Source organism: Lolium perenne, chromosome 3 (assembly GCF_019359855.2).
Source record: "Lolium perenne isolate Kyuss_39 chromosome 3, Kyuss_2.0, whole genome shotgun sequence".
NCBI classification, from domain to species: domain Eukaryota; kingdom Viridiplantae; phylum Streptophyta; class Magnoliopsida; order Poales; family Poaceae; genus Lolium; species Lolium perenne.
Window position 1 is genome coordinate 350,558,147 of NC_067246.2, and position 20,640 is coordinate 350,578,786.

Genomic DNA, 20,640 nt, shown 5'->3' on the forward strand with positions numbered 1-20,640 from the left:
TTCACCGCCGCAGCCTTCAACGCCGCCGGCATCGCCGCCCTCTTCGGGCAGGTCCTCACCACCGCGGCCTTCAACGCCGCGAGCTTCGTCTCCGCCCCGGCCCTCGCTGCCGCGGGCTTCTTCACCATCATCGCCATCGCCGCCGGCAACGCCGCGGCCACCTTCCCCGTTGACGCCGCCGCGGGCTTCGCCTCCGCTGCATCCCTACGTCTCCGCAACGCCCGAGGGCTTAGAGCTCGGCAGCAGCGCCTCCGCGGGGCGGGCCATCGTTCATGGCTGCACGCTGCGCCTCTTCTCCATCCCCTTCCGCGCGCCCTCGTGGCCACGCGCTCTCGCCCGCACCTAGCAGCGAGCCTACGCGAAGCAGCGGTGGCATCCTCGCGGAAGGCAGCAGCAAGCTGCGAGCCGCGTGCGCGCGTCACCTGCGCCCAAGCAGCAGCTCCAGCGCCCATCTCCATCGTCCCGCGCGACGCGCGTGCGGCGAACGCAACTGGAAGCAGCACATCAGCTGGCGGCGCCGCGCGCCCCTGGCAGCAGCAAAGCTTGCGTGCGCGCGAGTATCAGCGAAAGAAAAAGAAAAAGCCCAAGCTGGCTGATGTCCCTGCCGCTTGATGATGTGGCCGGCTGAAAAAGGAAAACGAGTGGGGCCAGCTGAGCGTGCGGCTGCCGGCTAAGAAAAAGAAAAATGAAGAAAAAAAAATGGGGCCGGCTGATATGCATGCCGGTTGGAGCAAAAGAAAAAAGAACAAGAAAATAGTCTGTCGGCTGGCAAATAGCAGTCGGCTGAAAAAGAAAGAAAAAAGATGGGAAAGAAAAAAACAGAAAAAGAAAATAAGTGGCCGGCTGAAAAGAAGTGGTCCGGCCGGCTGAAAAAAAAAAAAAAAAATGCTCCAGCTGAAAATACTTAGCCGGCTGAAAAAAAAAAAAAAAAAAAAAAAAAGGAAAAAGATTATGTCCGGCTGAAACATGCCGCCTACTGAATCCGCTCGATTTTCTATAGATCTAGCCGGCTGCGCCCAGCTGGGGGCGGGCTGTCCTTAACCCGGCAGGGGCTGGGTCTGTTTGGTTGGTCGCTCGACTCCGCTCGTACCGGTTCCGCCTGTCCAGGCCGGCTGGGAATGGGATGAGTGGAGCCTGCACCGACTGAACCAGCCCGAGCGCGTTTGGTCGCCCGTCCGGCTGAACCTGAGCAGCCGGAATCTGCATCGACTCGTACATCTGCAGCGCGTTTGGTAGCTTGGCCGGCTGGAGTCAAGCCGGCTGAGGCCATCAGCCATCGACACCTCCCCGCGCGCGCGAATCGGCCACCCCGAGAGACACTCGGGGGCTGTCCCCTCTCACACCGGCTGCACCTCCGCACCTCTTCCGGCTGCGCCTTCACCGCCACCGGCCGCGCCTTCGCCCTCTTCCGGTCGCGCTTGCACCGACTCGCCTGCCGGCTGCGCCCCTCAGCGCCACCCGCAGCGCGTTTGATGGCTTGGCCGGCCGGAACCAAGCCGGCTGAGGCCACCAGCCACTCCCTCGCCTCTACGGCTTCCACAACTCGTCATCACTATCGAAATCAACCCTACATCGAAAACAAAATGTAAGTATCGTTGAGTAACTCTCCGCACCGCTGCTCAGCCGGGTAACCCGAGTTACACTCGGGGGCTACCCCCTCTTCCGCCGCACTTCGCTGCTTAACCCCGGACCGACTCAACTCGTCCCGGGGGCTCGCCGGCTGGTCCACGATGCTCTATCCCACAGACGGCTTAGTAGTGTGTACGGTACCAAAGGCCCACTCTTCGACTCAGCTGTTGTCCGCAACCCGGCTTCATGGCTAGCAAGAGCAAAAGCTGGAGGTCGCCTCACATGAACAACGTCCAAAGAGAGATCACCTTGGGCATCCCGGCCTTCGCCGATGTAGCTCGAATGAGTCCGCCCCTCAAAGTCTAAGTACTGTGCGCTCCACTTTGCGGCCCACTCTTGATCCAGCTACAGACCGCAATCCGGCTGTATGGCTGGCAAGAGAAAAAGCCAAAGAGCGGGGGGGACATGAAAATGACTCCAGGGGGCTCGGACGAAACCGAGCCAACATCCCTCTACATAAAGCTAGCACTGCTAAGGCTACATATATTATATGTCTTTACTGACTAACTTTGTCTCTTATATGACTATCTCCGATGGACTCCATCGAGCCGGTGGACACCGCGTCCACCTTGCCAGCGGCCTAGAGCCCTCGAGCTGGCGGTCCTCAGCGACCACTTCCGGGTGCTCTTCAGCATGAGCCGGCGGACACCGCGTCCACCTTGCCAGCGGCCTAGAGCCCTCGAGCTGGCGGTCCTCAGCGACCACTTCCGGGTGCTCTTCAGCACGAGCCGGCGGACACCGCGTCCACCTTGGCGGCGGCCTAGAGCCTTCGAGCTGGCGGTCCTCGCGACCACTTCCGGCTGATCTACCGCACGAGCCGGCGGACACCGCGTCCACCTTGCCAGCGGCCTAGAGCCTTCGAGCTGGCGGTCCTCAGCGACCACTTCCGGGTGCTCTTCAGCACGAGCCGGCGGACACCGCGTCCACCTTGCCAGCGGCCTAGAGCCCTCGAGCTGGCGGTCCTCAGCGACCACTTCCGGGTGCTCTTCAGCACGAGCCGGCGGACACCGCGTCCACCTTGCCAGCGGCCTAGAGCCTTCGAGCTGGCGGTCCTCAGCGACCACTTCCGGGTGCTCTTCAAGACGAGCCGGCGGACACCGCGTCCACCTTGCCAGCGGCCTAGAGCCTTCGAGCTGGCGGTCCTCAGCGACCACTTCCGGGTGCTCTTCAGCACGAGCCGGCGGACACCGCGTCCACCTTGCCAGCGGCCTAGAGCCCTCGAGCTGGCGGTCCTCAGCGACCACTTCCGGGTGCTCTTCAGCACGAGCCGGCGGACACCGCGTCCACCTTGCCAGCGGCCCAGAGCCTTCGAGCTGGCGGTCCTCAGCGACCACTTCCGGGTGCTCTTCAGCACGAGCCGGCGGACACCGCGTCCACCTTGCCAGCGGCCTAGAGCCTTCGAGCTGGCGGTCCTCAGCGACCACTTTCGGGTGCTCCTCAGCACGAGCCGGCGGACACCGCGTCCACCTTGCCAGTGGCCCAGAGCCTTCGAGCTGGCGGTCCTCAGCGACCACTTCCGCCATCGTCCGGCTGCCTTCGCCTCGTCCGGCTGGCTGCGCCTTCGCCGCATTGCCCGGCTGCGCCATCGCCGCATCGCCCGGCTGCGCCTCCGCCGCCTCGCCCGCTGCGCCTCCGCCGCCTCGTCGCTGCGCCTTCGCCGCATCGCCGGCTGCGCCTCCGCCGCCTCGTCCGGCTGCGCCTTCGCCGCCTCGTCGGCTGGCTTCGCCTCATCGTCCGGCTGCGCCTTCGCCGCCTCGTCCGGCTGGCTGCGCCTTCGCCGCCTCGTCTGGCTGCGCCTCCGCCGCCTCGTCCGGCTGGCTGCGCCTTCGCCGCATCGTCCGGCTGGCTTCGCCTCATCGTCCGGCTGCGCCTTCGCCGCATCGTCCGGCTGGCTGCGCCTTCGCCGCCTCGTCCGGCTGGCTGCGCCTTCGCCGCCTCGTCCGGCCGCGCCTTCGCTGCCTCGTCCGGCTGGCTGCGCCTTCGCCGCATCATCCGGCTGCGCCTTCGCCGCATCGCCCGGCTGCGCCTCCGCCGCCTCGTCCGGCTGGCTGCGCCTTCGCCGCATCGCCTGGCTGCGCCTTCGCCGCCTCGTCCGGCTGGCTGCGCCTTCGCCGCCTCGCCTGGCTGCGCCTCCGCCGCCTCGTCCGGCTGGCTGCGCCTTCGCCGCATCGTCCGGCTGGCTTCGCCTCATCGCCTGGCTGGCTGCGCCTTCGCCGCCTCGTCTGGCTGGCTGCGCCTTCGCCGCCTCGTCCGGCCGCGCCTTCGCTGCCTCGTCCGGCTGGCTGCGCTCCGCCGCATCATCCGGCTGCGCCTTCGCCGCATCGCCCGGCTGCGCCTCCGCCGCCTCGTCCGGCTGCGCCTTTCGCCGCCTCGTCTGGCTGGCTTCGCCTCATCGTCCGGCTGCGCCTTCGCCGCCTCGTCCGGCTGGCTGCGCCTTCGCCGCCTCGTCGGCTGCGCCTCCGCCGCCTCGTCGCTGGCTGCGCCTTCGCCGCATCGTCCTGGCTGGCTTTCGCCTCATCGTCTGCTGCGCCTCCGCCGCCTCGTCCGGCTGGCTGCGCCTTTTCGCCGCCTCGTCCGGCTGCGCCTCCGCCGCCTCGTCCGGCTGGCTGCGCCTTCGCCGCATCATCCGGCTGCCTTCGCCTCATCGTCTGGCTGCACCTTCGCCGTCTCGTCCGGCTGCGCCTTGTCCGGCTGCTACTTCGTCGCCTCGTCCGGCTGGGCCCTCGAGGCCATCGTCCGACTGCGACTTCGTCGCCTCGTCCGGCTGCGTCTTCGCCGCCTCGTCCGGCTGCGCCTCGTCCGGCTGCGCCTTCGTCGCCTCGTCCGGCTGCGCCTTGTCCGGCTGCGACTTCGTCGCCTCGTCCGGCTGCGCCTCGTCCGGCTGTGCCTTCGTCGCCTCGTCCGGCTGCGCCTTCTGCGCCTCGTCCGGCTGCGCCTCGTCCGGCTGCGCCTTCGTCGTCTCGTCTGGCTGCGCCTTCGTCGCCTCGGCCGCTGCGCCTTGTCCGGCTGCGACTTGCCGCCTCATCCGGCTGCGCCTTCGCCGCACCGACCGGCTGCGCCAGGCCTCGTCCGCCGCCTCGCCGGCTGCGCCCTCGCCGCCTCGTCGGCTGCGCCTTCGCGCCTCGTCTGGCTGCGCCTTCGTCGCCTCGTCCTGGCTGCGCCTTCATCGCCTCGTCTGGCTGCGCCTTCGCCGCCTCGTCCAGGCTGCGCCTTCGTCGTCTCGTCCGGCTGCGCCTTCGTCGCCTCGGCCGGCTGCGCCTTGTCCGGCTGCGACTTCGTCGCCTCATCCGGCTGCGCCTTCGCCGCACCGACCGGCTGCGCCTCAGCCTCGTCCCGCCGCCTCGTCCGGCTGCGCCCTCGCCGCCTCGTCGGCTGCGCCTTCGCGCCTCGTCCGGCTGCGCCTTCGTCGCCTCGTCGCTGCGCCTTCATCGCCTCGTCGGCTGCGCCTTCGCCGCCTCGTCCCAGGCTGCGCCTTCGCCGCCTCGTCCGGCTGCGCCTTCGCGCCTCGTCCAGCTGCGCCTTCAGCGGCTGCGCCTTCGCCGCCTCGTCGGCTGCGCTTTCGCCACCTCGACCGGCTGCGCCTTCGCCGCACCGTCCGGCTGCGCCTCGGCCTCGTCCCGCCGCCTCGTCCGGCTGCGCCCTCGCCGCCTCGTCGTCGGCTGCGCCCCTCGCCGCCATCATCCGGGTGCGCATTCGCCGCCTTACGCATGGTTGAGATCAGCCCAGGTGGCTCCGCGCCTCTCATTCACGCCACGCCATGGTTTACATCGACATCGCCATTACCATCTACATCAATAACATCGCGTTCAGGACCCTCCCCGCGACTCGATCGCTATTCGAGTCCCACGTAGGCTCGGGAGCTAATGTCGGGGGAATGACCCCCGGTATGGCAAAGTCCTCGAGTTTACGCGCGCCGCACTTCGCGGATCAGGAAAATATGCTACGATGCAAAAGATATGAAGAAAAGAAGAAAACAGAAGAGGAACCGCGTACCGGGCCGACTTCCGGCTCCCGCGGCCCGCTCCGCCTGCGCCTGGGCCGGCTTCCGCCTGGCCCGCCCGGGGCCGGCTTCCCCCTGGCCGGCTGGGCCATATCCCCAGCTGGGCCGCCCGGCTCCCCCTGGCCGACAGGGCCTCCCGCGCGCTGGGCCATGTCTGGGTGGACCGCTCCCAGGCCAGCTTCCGGCTCCTCCCCTGCTCCATCGATCGGCCGGGTCAGCCTCCGGCCGGCTCGATCGCTCGATCGTTCCAGGAGCATGCATGGCCGGCTCCCATGCATTCACCTGGCCGGCTCCAATCAATATCATGCATGCACCCACCTCCACGTGATGACCAAGAACGTGGCCAGCTTGTGATAGCTCATGTGTATGCATGGCCGGCTTCCACGTACGAGCCAGCTTCAACCATGCACACAGGAGATCGATCAAGGCCACGTACAGGATCCAAGGCAACCAGCATCGGATCCTCCTGCCAGGATAGCGATCGGTGACAAGGCATCGTGCTGCTCTGCTCTACGTACAGGCTAGACTCACTGTGGTGCGATAGTACCACTGTGTGTACAGTTGATGGAACCCCAGTAGTCAACTCAGCTACAGTGCGTGCGGGCCATCCTTTGTCCCCTGGGTGCCACTATATAAGGCACACCAGGGGGAGCCCTTCAGGCTCAGATTCTCAACAGGGCCATCGCTGCCTCCCTCTCCCAGCTCACATACGAGCAGTCGGCCAGGCTCTCTCCAAGCCGGTCAGGCTCCCACTTAGCTCACAGTAGCTTCTTCCTCCTCAGGACAAACAGCTCAAGGAGCAACTCTGTATCACTCATATGTGCTCATATACATCAGACATGCAGGAGTAGGGGTTTTACCTCCACCGCGAGGGCCCTGAACCTGGGTACATCACCGTGTGCTGTGTACCAATCCCGCCTCCGGATACCGTCGACGCCCATACAGGAACCACCTCTCTTTAGCTACCCCGTAGCATATGCCGTGACGATACCACGACAGTCCCAAAGATCAAGGAGGGCTTAGAGTTCATGACCTGGAGGTCAAGAATTCAGCTCTTCTGGGTAAATGGCTGTTTAAGCTACTTACTGAGGATGGGACTTGGCAAACTATTCTTCGGAGAAAGTATATTGGTTTTAAGACATTATCCCAAGTGGTTTGGAAACCTGGGGATTCTCACTTCTGGGCTGGTCTTATGGCGACAAAAAATGTATTCTTTCGCCATGGTACTTTCTCAATCAGGAATGGAGCACAGATACGGTTCTGGGAAGATGCTTGGCTAGACAATGCACCCTTAAGTGAACAGTATCCTGCTCTGTATAGGATTGCTCGTCGCCAAGGTGATACCATTGCTACTGTAATGGCTACCGCACCTCCGAATATGACGTTCGGACGGGTTTTACTTGGACAAAGACTTGTGGCATGGAATACCCTAATTCAACGGCTCGGAGATATTCATTTATCACCTGAACCAGACGAATTTAGATGGAACCTTCATGTAGATGGTACCTTTTCCGTAAATCTTTCTACAATACGATCCTTCTTTCTGACTTACCAGTTGACAACAATAAGAAGATTTGGAAGATGAAGATACCATTAAAAATTAAAAAATTTGGATGGTATCTTCGTCGTGGGGTTATTCTCACCAAAGACAATCTTGTTAAGCGGAATTGGCATGGAAGTACACGGTGTGTTTTTTGTCATCAGGACGAAACAATCAAACACTTATTCTTCCAGTGCCAGTTCGCGAGATCTATATGGTCTGTCATCCAAGTAGCGTCTACCTTGTATCCTCCGACTAGTATCGCCAATGTCTTTGGGAATTGGCTTCATGGTATAGATTTAAGGTTTAAGTTGCTTCTTAGGGTGGGGGCGCTAGCAGTTATCTGGACGCTTTGGCTATGTAGAAATGACAAGATCTTTAATGACAAAAAATGTTCTTTGTTGCAGGTCATCTACAGATGTACATGTATTCTCCGTTCATGGTTACCTCTACAGCGAGTGGAGAACCGACAGCTATGTACGGAGGTCTGTACACGGTTGGAGGCTACGGCGAGGGATACTTTTTCCCTACATGGGTGACAACATAGTCTACGGATAGATGCCCCACCTACACTTTAGGCGTTATATGATTCATCGTTCCGATATGTATCTCGCCTAGTTTTTATTATTTATCCTTTTGGACTTGAGACAACAAAATGGCTGTGTGCATCCTGGTTATGCAGAGGCTGGATGTAATTGCATATTAAAGTAATAAAGCATCCTTTATCGAAAAAAAACAGCGGATAATTTCCAAATCCAAGATACACGGTTCCTTTACAATCCAATCCAATCAGGACAAACAGCGATCAAGATTCAAGACTGAAGTTGATTTCCGTCGAATAAACAATGATCCTGAACGAAGTTGATTTCGGTGAACAATGATCAAGAAGTTGATTTCCGTCGAAATTTATGATGAAGCGCAACGCGTAGAACCAACTCCACATCGGCACGGCCAATGTTACCTGCCCTCACCTCAGTTCCTCAACGCTGGCCTCACGTCCGATCTGAGACGGCGCTGAAATTTGGAGGCGCGAGATTGGCCTGGGCAAAAATTGGGGTTCCGCCCCGATTCTTCTGTGCACGCTGAAATTTAGAGAACATGATAGCGGGAGGCGAACCGAGAAGTGAAGACCAGCACCTGAGCTCCAAGAATCGATGCCTGCGATCGCCGTAGTTGAGGTCAATGCCGGAATCGACTCCTGCGATCCTGCTCCACCCGCGTGGTGGTGGCGGATCGAGGCAATGGCTGGGATCGCCATAATTCCATTTTATCGGCCCTTCTGCTCGAGCTCGATCCGAGCCGCCGATTTCCCGACCACGTCGCACCTCCTCCACCTCACCATCGACTCGCATCATCCGCACCACTACCCAGCGATTCGCCTATAAACTCCAGCAGTTTCCCCTATTTATGCTGGCCAAGTCGGCGGCAAGGTGTCTAACCATCACCTCCCACCCTCTCCGGTGACGATTCTGCCCTCCCGCCTCTACCTCGCCACCCCGCCCTCACTCCTCCACCCTGCAGTCCGCCTCTCCGCACCACGCTTGGTCTAGGCTACACATCACGCTCGCCACTAGCTGTCGCCTATCTGCTTTCAGCATGAAATCTTGTATGACATGAAATCTCATCGGACAACAAGCTCGTGGAATATTTGATATGGCCTCTGCTTTGCCTGTTCGGCAAGCCCGTAAAAAAAATGCAAATCCCTCGATCAAAAAACCCAAATCAATTGCAAGTTCCAGTGTTTAAGCGTCTCGCCGTTGTGTCAATTGCAAATTCTAGTGCACCCACGCTGCTGCTGTCGGGGTTCAGTTGACGGTATCTGGTTCACCTCGCCACCCAATCCATTGATTGAATTTTCAGTTCTGCACCAGAACAGATTAGATTTTTTTTCAATAATTTTGAATTTGAAAAGTAAGTTGCTACTGAATTTACTCTAATAGTTCTATGTAATGAATGCATGTATTATTTGTATTATTTGCATGTATTATAAAAATAGTTAAGCAGGTAGCCATACAAAACGTTCTACTCCCAAAGTCATGCATGTTCTTGATACCCGAAGAGTAAGCAAGAGTTATTCAAGAATCCAGTTGTGTTATATTCCGTCGTCTAGGACCAACGCCACAATCTTATTAATATTTCTAGAGTTTATTTTCGATAGCAAGGCAAAATTATAGAATTTAATTACTTTCAGAATGTGTTCATTTTCAAAAATATTTCTATGCAAGCTTTTTTTACCAGATTTTCTATGCAAATTTCGTACAACTATATTAAAATCATTAAAATTGTTTTGAGAAAACACCAACATAAAACACGATGCAATGTTGCTTCAAGACGGGTTTTTTTTTGGAAAACACGGTACAAACACATGCGCGTACACATACGTACATACACTGAATCCTATGAACGCACGCACACCCTACCCTATGAGCACCTCCGAGACTAGGTCCAAAAAACTGATCCAATGGGTCTTAACATTGACGAAGTCACCATGGGCACCTCGCCGTTAACGGGAATATCGCCTTCCACCAAACAATATTCTGGCTTTTTTAATGAGATGCCAAAGTGTTAAATCTGGGATTTGAATTCTGATGGGTTGGGCGTGCCTCTGCCGTCCTAAACATCTAACAGCAGGTTGGTTCTCTACTTCAAGACACTCGAGAACATATCGAAAGACATAGTAGCAGCCGTGGCAACGCACGAGCATTCAATTAGTATATATACATATATATAGCAGCGTTAAATGGCCTTCTAATTTGAGAGATTGCTTCTAGTCTAAGGCATGCACCTGTTGATCAGGACGAGCGTGGTTCCTCCGTCTTCAGCACAGGCTCGTTTGGATGGCTGGAAAGCTGGCGCTCCAAGTCTTGCTTGAGATCATCGTGGTAGAAACCGCCCAGCCACACTTCCTCGAGCCAAATTAGATTCTCTAGGAGAGAAATCTGCAAAGACGAGCCACTGGAGCACTGAATCTTTAGCACCTTGACCCAAGCACGTCGCTTCCCAAAACTAAGCTCTAATCTCGAGGTGCACTCAATCTCGAGGACCCGGAACATGTTCCGATACCCATTTTCAATGCTTAGTGAATTATCTAACTCATGTTCTTCTATATCCCGTTGTGTTAATATGCTCAACCCAAAATTGACCTTTCTTATATTCTGAAGCTGAAGAAGCCAGACTGGGGATATTTGGACATGACCGTAGGCCTTAAGGCTCTTGAGGGTCTTGGGTGGTTCAGAGATGTCACCGAAACGAGCGAAGAGACCATCCTTATCCTCATGAACTCGCACTGACAGGGACTCCAGATGGGCATAACCGGAGATGGCTGAACAAAAGTCCGGCCAGTGTTCCCGGTTGATGCCGGACACCCCGAGCTTGCGTAATTGGGTAAGGTTCTTAAGCTCCTTGAGGGCGGCCTTCCCAGCTGCAACATTGACAACACCAAGAGTATGCAAGGCCGTCAGGCTTCCAATCCCTACAGGAACCTTAACACTTCCACTATCATGTCGGGGTTTCTGGAACTTGGACAACCAACTGGATACCAAAGTCTGTGGCCTGCTCCATGATGATGATGTTGATGTCCGGACCCCATCTGATACTGCTTCTTGGACTCTGGCTGTGTCCTCAGCTGGTGTTGATATCTGGTCCACATCTGCTGTTTGTGAAGTTGCAACTGTGTCATCACCTTCATCCTTTGTCAAGATGGTGCCGGCACGAATGTATTGTAGTTTCTGTAGCTTTGAGATACCCAGCGGCAGCTTGATTACCGAGGTGCCTCTGACGTCCAGAGTCTGCAACTGCCTCAGGCCACACAATGATTCTGGTAGAAGGCTGATCTTCTTGTGTCCTCGCAGGGAGAGGAACTTAAGGCGAGGCAGTAGCTTCCCAATATGCTCAAGATCATCATATGCCACATCGGTTGCTTCCTCCAGATCCAGCACCCGAACCAACCTCATCTTTTCAGAGATGAGGAAGGGTTTCCAATCACCAAACACCGTCAGCGACCTTAGCCGTGAGACATCTATTCCCCTGAATACAACCTCATCTCTGTCCCAGCTGCTCCTTATGGTGAGATGCTGTCCTGCATGCTGCGAATTGAGGCTACAATGCCCATCCAGTGCAAAGACAAGGTTATCTTCCATTTGCCGTGAGATGATGTATTCATGGAAGAAAGCATTAACTTGGCACAAGACACTGGACCCTTTTTCTTCATATGATCTTGAAAACAATTTTGTCTCTAGATGCTGGATTATGCTCAAGTCGACAAGCTCCGAGAACAACCTTTCCCCATTCTCCTCGGCTACTTTATCGGATGTGTCCCGAGAGTAACCTTCTGCGATCCACCGCCGCAGCAAACGCCTCCGCCTGATGTTGTGCTTTGCAGGGAAAACAGACATATAAAAGATACATGGCTTGAGTGAATCGGATAAAGCATCGAAGTAATACTGCATCCAAGCAAATAAGCCCCTTAAACTGTGGAATTTTGGGTCCTTCTCCAGTGTTCCCATAAAGTCACCATTTATATCATTCAACAATTTTTTTGCTTCTCTAGACATGCCCTCAGATTGGCCTCCTGAAGGAGTTATTTCTTTGGCGAAGAGTTTGCGAATAGCATCTATAACTTTGAGAATCCCGCCACACTTGGCTACGATATGCTCTGAACCCGTAGGAGTCAATTCCTTGCAGTCCTGAGCCATCTAAAATCCAGAACAACAGTTAATGTTGGGAACAATGATCACTTAAGTACAATTGTTACACTTACAGTTATCTTCATTACATCACCAAAATTTTATCCAAGAAATGCAACATGATTTGGATTGAGCAAACGGATTAAGCGAGCTTCTGGTGGAAACGGATAATAGAACAGAACATAAGGGAGACGAAGCATGTACGTACGTGCCATGAGAGGTCCTTTTCTGGTCGTGGAGAAACCAGAACCGGCAAAGGCAAGGCTGGACATACTAGCAAGCAAAGCTGAACTGGGCTAGGTTAGCTAGTATATCCCAGCCGAGCGAGCAAACCAAACTCCTTGCATGGCCCCTATTTAGATCTAGTCGAGTAAAATAAAATAATATAGGTCCACATTAGGAAACAAGTAAATCAGTATACTTTGATTCAAACATTAAGCTCGAACTTTAATTTTTTCCACTGGGCCTATAGATGACGGTGGTTGAGATCTATGCACAAGATTTTTTTTTAGCTTTTTAATATAGGATATTGTTTTTGATGAAAAGAAAAACTCCAGATTAACCACACAAATAGTACCATTACACCGCCGACAAGACTTTAATAGATGGTCCAGTTTCATCTAAAGCCTGACAATGTTTTTATCTCTCCACCGACAGGACCCTTTACTGACGGTGACCACATAGTGGCGGTCACTGATGAATCCACCTTTCACTCAAGGGCCAGGAACCAGTACTGAAGACCCCCCAAAAACTTATAAAATTCATAATAATTCATATGAAATAAGATTGCAAGTTCTTCATTTTGAATGCTTAACAAAATGGAAATAATAATATCATATGGTTCAGCAACAAAATAAATAAATTCCACTACTTGCTACTCTTGTACTGTTTGCACTAATTAACTTCTCAAAAAATAACTTTTAAAGAATAACTGCAGTTCTAGCAGCAGGTCATTAGCCTTTCAAAGCAAAAGATGAATGACTAGCTAGTTCTTTTTCTTTCCCTTATTTAAATTGCATATACATTTTTTGAAACAAAAAGTGTATATACTAGCATGCATAAAACATATGAAATTAGCTTGCTGGTTGGGATGAAGTATAGCAGGCCAATGCATGGTCAGGAGGAAACACACCTTGTTGAAGAGATTAAGGGCCGAGTGCGAGTTAAGACCTTTGACGTTGACTACTTGTGCTTCCTTGTGTACACAATGCATGGCGAGTTTTTTCTCATTTGTAACGACGATGATACGTGATTCCGTACTATCTGGTAAGAAGGCGGCTTTTATCAAGTCCCAGTCATCTGTGGACCGTAGGCCATCCATGACGACGAGGCATTTGTGTTCATGCAGAATCCTACGACAAGCTTGAATTGGGTCTTGGCCTTGCACAATGCCAACAGCGGCAGCTTCCTTAGCTTGGATATCATCCGAATGGGAATCCAATAGTAAGCAGCGAGAGAAATCCGTCAAGTTGAACGGATGGGGCACATCTACCCAGCTGAACATTGTAAATCCATGACGACCATAGAGGTCGGTAGATCGGCCGTCGGCCGTCTGGACTGATTGCCGCAAACCAAGCATTGCGTGGCAGAAGACGCTTCTGACGAGAGTTGATTTGCCAACACCAGCAATTCCCCACACGGAGATCACAGCGTCGCACGTGGCCAGAAGTGTTCCAAGGTCATAAGCCGATTTCGCCTGATGCCCAACAAGTGTATATGTGTTGGTCCAGTCACGCGCCTCTTCGCTTCTATTGGAGAGTACGCGGATAGTACTGCCCTGCATGTCAGAAACAGGCATAATTGTGTTTATTTTCCTTTCTTTAATGACTGGCATGAGTTTTTTTTTTTGAAAAATTTCACATTAAATAAGTTTACCAAAACTAAAATTATAGACGGGAGAGGGGATAAGCTACTCAAGAGCCCCTGGGCGGCAGAGGCTCGCCATGGCGCCCAGCCTCACCACGTATCTAGAGATGCCTTTCTCAGCTGGTCGTGCGGCCGGTGGGTCACGAGGATGAACCGGTACAATGGCGTTCCCACTTTTTTTTTCGAGGTTGACGATGTGGGGGGGGATCCCCACCGCTTGTTATATTCCGCGAAAGTAGCCTGGCAGGCCCATATTCTTACAACAGATGTGGGGAGATACACGGGGATACATGGGAGAAGAAGACAATAAAAATACATAAAAAAGCAAACTAGAAAAAGGAACACAAAGGGGAGGGGGAGGTTAGCAACCGAACCCCCCCGGGAGGTCAGCTCCACAAAGGACAGTCATTGCGACTTGGCATGGCGAGCGAAGGACGGCGACAAAGACCTGCAGAACCGAGACCAAGCACAGTCGAAGGGCGTCGGAGAAGTGAGTGGAGAGCATCTTGGGCTCATGCTCCAAACCATTGTGGAGTTGTTTATGTCCACTGAAAAATAGAATCAGCATGCCAGTGGGGAAACTGCTCATTGAGAGAGGGGATTGTGACTCAGGTTCTTTTCGCCAGGGACGTTTTCTCCATGGTCAACTATCGATGTGGATGGAGCCTGTCTCGTAGCATGTGCGATGGGAAACATGGTCAGGGGCCCGTCGAGCATCGCATTGCTGATTTCATCACCAGTAGTGGAACCGAGCGAACTTCAAGATATGCAGACTACCCCGTAAATAACTGTTGGCGGCATGTTCGGCAGGGCACCACTTCGGTCTAAGGACTTGCGTAAGAAATTTCCGTCTTGACAGAACCTGGGAGGTGGCAAAACCCCCTTGATGGCTCCTTCTGGTGCCTGAATGTGACGCTTCCAAGAACCAATGCTGCCATGGGTGGGGTAGTGCATTGTCTCTGCGCCCATCCTGATCCAACCCGGGAGCAGGCAGGAGGAACAAGAAGCGGCGTCATTGCCAGCAATATGCTTATTGACATAATATATCCCTTAGCGGTCAAAAGTCCGTCAGCTCGAGGAGGAAATGCTACATCTGGCTATTGATGGAGAAGGCGCAGCCAAGGCTATGAATGACATTCTCAGCCATCGCAAGAGGAAAGCTGTATTGACTGTTGGAAAGGACAAGGATCCTGGCTGGATGATGTTGTTCGCTTATGAGGTCATGATGCAAATGCTGGTGAAGTGCTTTTGCTGCGGGAGAAGCTGGTGTATTGTCAGTAGGTTTAGGTTTAGCTTAGTTGTTTCTGGGCATGCCCGAGGGTTCAAGAAAGGGTTGTAATCGACTTTCTTCAGGACTTATCATGCTGAGCTACGAGGGCGGAAAGTCTATACTACACCGCTCTGTGCGGCACTAGTAGGTCGCGCCACCTAAAGCGGTGGCTTCATAGGCCGGCCCGTTTAGGCGGGGTTTCTTTTTAAATTCTTCTATTTCTTTTTTCTTTCCTATTTTGATAGTAAAAAAAAATTTGTGGCATGAAAAAAATGGTCACATTTTCAAAAAGGTTGTTCATAGTCAAGAAAAATGTTCACGATATTTTAAATAATTGTTCATGGGGTTAAAAAAAAGTTCACATGGTTAAATAAAGTACTTTTATGGAATTAAAATATGTTCATTTGTTTCTTAAAAATGTTCATGGATTTGAATTTTTTCTACACCACTGAACCACCTTTGTATTAATAAATGTAACTTGATAAAAATTAAAAGATATTTCAAAAATTAGAAGCACTTCCCTCACAAAAATTAAAAGTACTCCCTTGTGAGGGAAGTACTTTATTTAACAAGCCCCCCTGTGAGGGAAGAACCATCTACGAGGGCTTACCAAATTGGGCTAAAAAATGCTTGTTTTCTAATACAAGAATCACCATTCAGTTGGGAGAACGCAGTCATCTTTGTGACGTAGAAAAAAATTCTATATGTTACATTTCTTAAAACTGTGTTGTGTTACTTCTGTCCTTCTTACGTGTTCTTTCTAACGGAAGGCTGACATCATCTTATTGCATATGCTCTAACAACACCAAACACGTTGTGTCTTTTCTAAAGTATAAATGTACGCATACGTTAAGAAAAGTAATTAGTAAACAGACTCTAGAAAGAGAGTACTCGTAGAAGATAATGTCATGAATAAACATGCATATATACCTTTATCAACGGGTGAAAACGCACCGTTTCCCCTTCTAGATCTTGGGCGTTGAAAGCATGCTGTTCCTCAGATACAACATACTTGGCCACATTTTCATTATTTGTGATGACAATGATCCATCCTTTCGTAGGTTCGGATAAGAAGGCATCTCTTATCGAGTCCCAGTCATCCCTGGACCCCAGGCCATCAACAACAACCAAGCATTTGTATTTCCGTAGAAACTCACAGCACCCTTGAATTGGGTCTTGGCCTTCCATAATACCAACTGCTGCAGATCTCTTGGACTGTAGATCATCTGAATGAAAATCTAAAAGCAAGCGCCGGGAGAAGTTAATCAAATTGAATGGATGCTGCACATAGACCCAGCTAAACATTCTGAATTTCCTTCCTTGAAGTCTGTGAGTTCTCTGGTCATCTTCATCCTCCCGTTCCAATGATTCTTCGGACGAAAGAATTTCAGCATAGTATTTGTTTCTGACAATATCGGATTTCCGCGGACAGGAAGTCCCCCACACAGAGGTGACGTGATTTTCTAAAAGAAAATGATTGTTAAATGCACGTTTAGTTTCCTTCTTGAACCAGTCACGTGCCTCTTCCCTTCTGACAGAGAAAAAGCGCCCCCTGCGAGAAACCTCCTTGTCTTCAGTTTCATAGTACTGACAACCCTGCAAGTAAAGACACATGATCGTTATGCATCGTTCCTTGTATGATCTATAGAAAGGTTCTAGTTTGGGGTGAGTAAATATGCATACCTTTATCAAGGCACGAAGCACCGGGTCTGTTTCTAGATCTTTGATACTGATAGCTCTATCTTCATTATCTACACAATGTCCGGCCACCCTTTCTTCATTCGTAATGGCGAGGATACAACCTTTAATTGGCTTGGATAAGAAGGCATCCTTTATCACGTCCCATTCATTTGTGGACTGCAGACCATTGATCACGACGAGGCAGTCATTCTCACGCAAGAATTTACAACACTCTTCAGTTAAGCCTGGGTCTCTCATCATACCAACGGCTGCAATTTCGTCGACTTGGAGGTCTTGCGAACGAAAATTCAAAAGTAAGCGCCGGGAGAAGACCTCCAGATTGAAGGGAACGGGTACATCAACCCAGCTATGCTGCTCAAATTCCACTCCCTCAAATTGCTTGGACTTGTACATTATGCTGGTGTACACTTTATGGACGATAGTTGATTTGATATCACCATTACTCCCCCACACGGAAGTCACACCGCGACATCTGATTTGCCAAATAAGTTCACGTGTTCCACTACCACGCCCAGACTGCAAGTATGAAACGTAATTATCAAATTGGATTCCAGCTAGCTGTGCATTCAAGATACATATCTGAAGGACATTTGTCTATGTAAAAAGAAAAGGCACATGCACACAAAAGAAGAAGAAACATTTTTCGATAAAAGGAATATATTAATATCAGGAGATACCAAATACATCCAGCCTCTGCAACAACGCATTACCCTAATGGCATTACGGATTCACACATCCAAAAAAGAGAAAAAAAACTAAGAAATAAAAGTCTCGCTACAGTATTCTAGCCCTAGCAACAACACAATACAACCACCACCAAGACAACACTTAAAATTCAGGCTCTTCAAAAGCGACGCCTCCAAGAACGGAACAGTGCACAAGTACTCCCCCACACGGCAGAAGGGTCCCAACTAGGTAAAGTCATCATGGATACCTTTAATTGCTCTGTGGATTCGCTCACACAGTATGTGATCAGTGATGGTGGTCTAATTTATACTATGATGCACACTCTAGTATATATATGTGCCCGGATGAAACAAAGAATATAAAAATGTGTGTCATATTTTGATGTAAAATATGTCAATAGATTGTGAAATGCATGTTTTATGATTCACGATTTTCATGATATTATTTAATTTCATTCACAATTGTCAAAAGGCATTTTATTCGTTTAACTTTTTGTTCAGTTCAATCAATTGCCATGATAAAAAAAATTGAAATTTCATATATCCACTCTAGGTAATGGCTCAGTTCATATTTTTTTCATGATATTAAAAGATAAATTATGCATTTACATAGTTAATGTATCAGACTAGTTATTACTATCTATTTAGGGCGGTATTGGCCTATGGAAGTCAAGCCCACTAATATTATGTGGAAATTTAAAGAGCAAGCACTATATATTTGTAACAATTAGTGCTTCAGACCACATTGCTATTAAGTAGTTATCCTCCATTTTGAGAAGAAAAAGAAAGCTATTAAGATCTATACTTTTCCAGAAAGATTTTCTTATGGTTAGGATTATATAACTATGGACATACGTAGTGTTCAAAGACAAATTTATATATTTTTTTTAATTTGGGACATTTAAATTAAACCTTACATATAGATCAACGTCGTAAGGAACAGTATGGAGAGTACGAAATAAAAACATGTACTTATGTGAATAATTTTCATTGTAGTACTACCTCTGTTCTTTATTAATCGACGCTAGGTTTGTACGTGTGAAGGCTACTTTGTCTGTAGGACTCACGTCAATTTAATCGGAACGGAGGGAGTATATCTAATGTTGTCTCCGACTTACCTTCTTGGAGAAGGCACAAAGTGATTGATTATCAGAGAACCGCGTGAGCTCTGATACTTGATATGGCTTCCCTGTGCAGAGAAGTGCAATCTGTAACTGATTTGTTGAGACGATTACACGGCTGCCGTTGTTACTGTCCGGTAGGTACGATTTGATAACATCCCATTCTACCACAGTGGATACCTGTTCAAGGATGACCAAGTACCTCAGCCCACTCATCAATTGCCGCATGAGTTTAGCCTTGAGGTGAGCATCTTCCATATCCAATGCCGATTTCATCCTTGCTAGGAATTCTGCACCTAAGTTATATTCGCCAGACCTCGCACAAACCTGAGTCAGCATGCTCTTGATAAACTCATCAGGTTGAAAAGGAGTCATCAACTTGACCCAAGCACGGGTATTGAATCTTTCGCAGATTTCTGGGTCATTATATGCCTTCATGAGAATGGACGCCACCCCAAGATCAGCTGTTCCTGCGCTTCCCCAAACCGAGATCACCTGAAGATCACTGTCTTGACTCTTGATTAACTTCTCAAGGTCTTCCATGCGGTTGCTGCGACACTTCCCCATGTCCTCCCACACCTCTCTTAGGATGTAGAATGCTGATCGGCATGTATTTGCCCGATCTGGCTGCTCAGCCAGTGACATGGGTTTGGTGGAGTTGGAGCCAGAATCCACGATGAGGTTGTAGCGCACGTTCCTCTGGCATACATCCTCGACCCTGGCCTTGATATCCTTTATATCGTCGACCGCTTTGTCCAGGGGCAGTGGTGGCGCGTCGCAGGACACCACCATGAGCCCGAGCCGCCGCAACCACCCCCAGGCCGTCTTCTTGTCCAGGTCGACAACAAACTCGACGCAGTCCTCAACGTCGAAGGCGAGGTCACGGATCTGCCTCACCCAGGTCCTCACCACTTCATTTTGGGCACCCTTCACATTGGCGACTTTGAGAAAGGATTGCATCATTTCGAACTCACCGGTGATGAACACCAGGTCGTTCTGCACCCTCACCCTCAGTTTCTTCTCATCCTCAATCGCCAACTTCACCCTGCTCACTGTCCCCTCCATCGCCATCTTGGTCAGCCCAAGCGCGAAGTCCGCCATTGTTTGAGCTCCCAGAAGCTCTCTACAGTCTACACTACAGGAGGTATGGTGTTTGATGCGTTGTCGTGAGGTTGAGTCAAGTGATAAGAATAAGATGCTACCGGTGCTTGAGACTCGGTATCAGCCCGGGGACAGGTTTATTATAACAGGGAGGGAGAGCATCTGTGCGGTTGGTGCCGATGGTGACTTAAGGTCGCTGGACCAATAATACAGGTAGACGAATTCAAGTTGCGGAATTGCTTCACACACGACATTTTCCATACGATCTCTGTCCGATGACTTTCACCGAAGCGCTACTTGTTTTTTATTTGGAACTGACCATGGCCCTAATCGAATCCTCTGCCGAGTGCCACGTTCCCCGTTGCAAGCCCCAAGCTAGCCAAAGCCCAACTTTTCTTTAAACCAAACAAAAACATCCATTGATTAAGAAAAAAATATCCGTAACATATACAAACCTGTTCAAGACCCACAAGCCTTGTCCGTTTGGGTTAGGTCTGTCTAGCGGTTCGACATATTTTTTTCAATAATAATTTTTTATTAATAGAAAAGTAATATACATAGTGCCGAAAAAGAACTTGAAAATAAAACCCTATCTAGGGTTCACGCTATGGACACCTACTCCTTGTCGTCGTTGTCGACGAGGTTGACGAATATCGAAGGCGCCCAAGGCCACCACTGACATGTGAGCCAGATGTGGCATCGGCGGTGGCGGCATTGGTACATGAGGAGGTGGTGGTGATCATGCCGGGTTGTGACCAGGGCGACCGGAGGGATCACTGGCCTGCCCTGAGTCGACACAAAGTCCAACAGCTGGACGGCGAGACAGTGCCACTGGGCGAGCTCGTCTGGATGGCTTTGGGCGATGGCCAGCTCAATCACCTCCTTCTCCGTGAGGTCAGGTGGCTGGACCTCCGGGTTCATGCCGACGGGTGGATCAAGTACCACGCCGTCGTGGAAGAGGTCATCGTCATGGTCCACGCGGCCTCCTCGGCGGCGAGGTCAGACGCTGCAGCAGCCGCCGCTCCGCCCTCCTTCTTCTCC

At 51.6% G+C, this 20,640-nt stretch overlaps 1 protein-coding gene across 2 annotated transcripts; it reads right to left on the minus strand.

Annotated features, from left to right (window-relative positions):
- Positions 1 to 9,832: 9,832 nt before the first annotated feature.
- On the minus strand, positions 9,833 to 19,699 carry LOC127346195 (uncharacterized). Of its 2 annotated transcripts, XM_051372745.1 has the most exons (5): positions 18,496 to 19,699; positions 16,674 to 17,207; positions 15,921 to 16,586; positions 12,987 to 13,631; positions 9,833 to 11,863 (listed from the first exon to the last, which is right to left on the minus strand). In XM_051372745.1, exons 1-5 carry the CDS (start codon positions 19,597 to 19,599, stop codon positions 9,962 to 9,964), a joined length of 4,851 nt encoding a protein of 1,616 aa, XP_051228705.1. In that variant the 5' UTR covers positions 19,600 to 19,699; the 3' UTR covers positions 9,833 to 9,961. The 2 variants fall into 2 exon arrangements, with proteins under 2 accessions (XP_051228705.1, XP_071684891.1); XM_071828790.1 differs by lacking the exon at positions 12,987 to 13,631.
- Between the last annotated feature and the right edge of the window lie 941 nt (positions 19,700 to 20,640).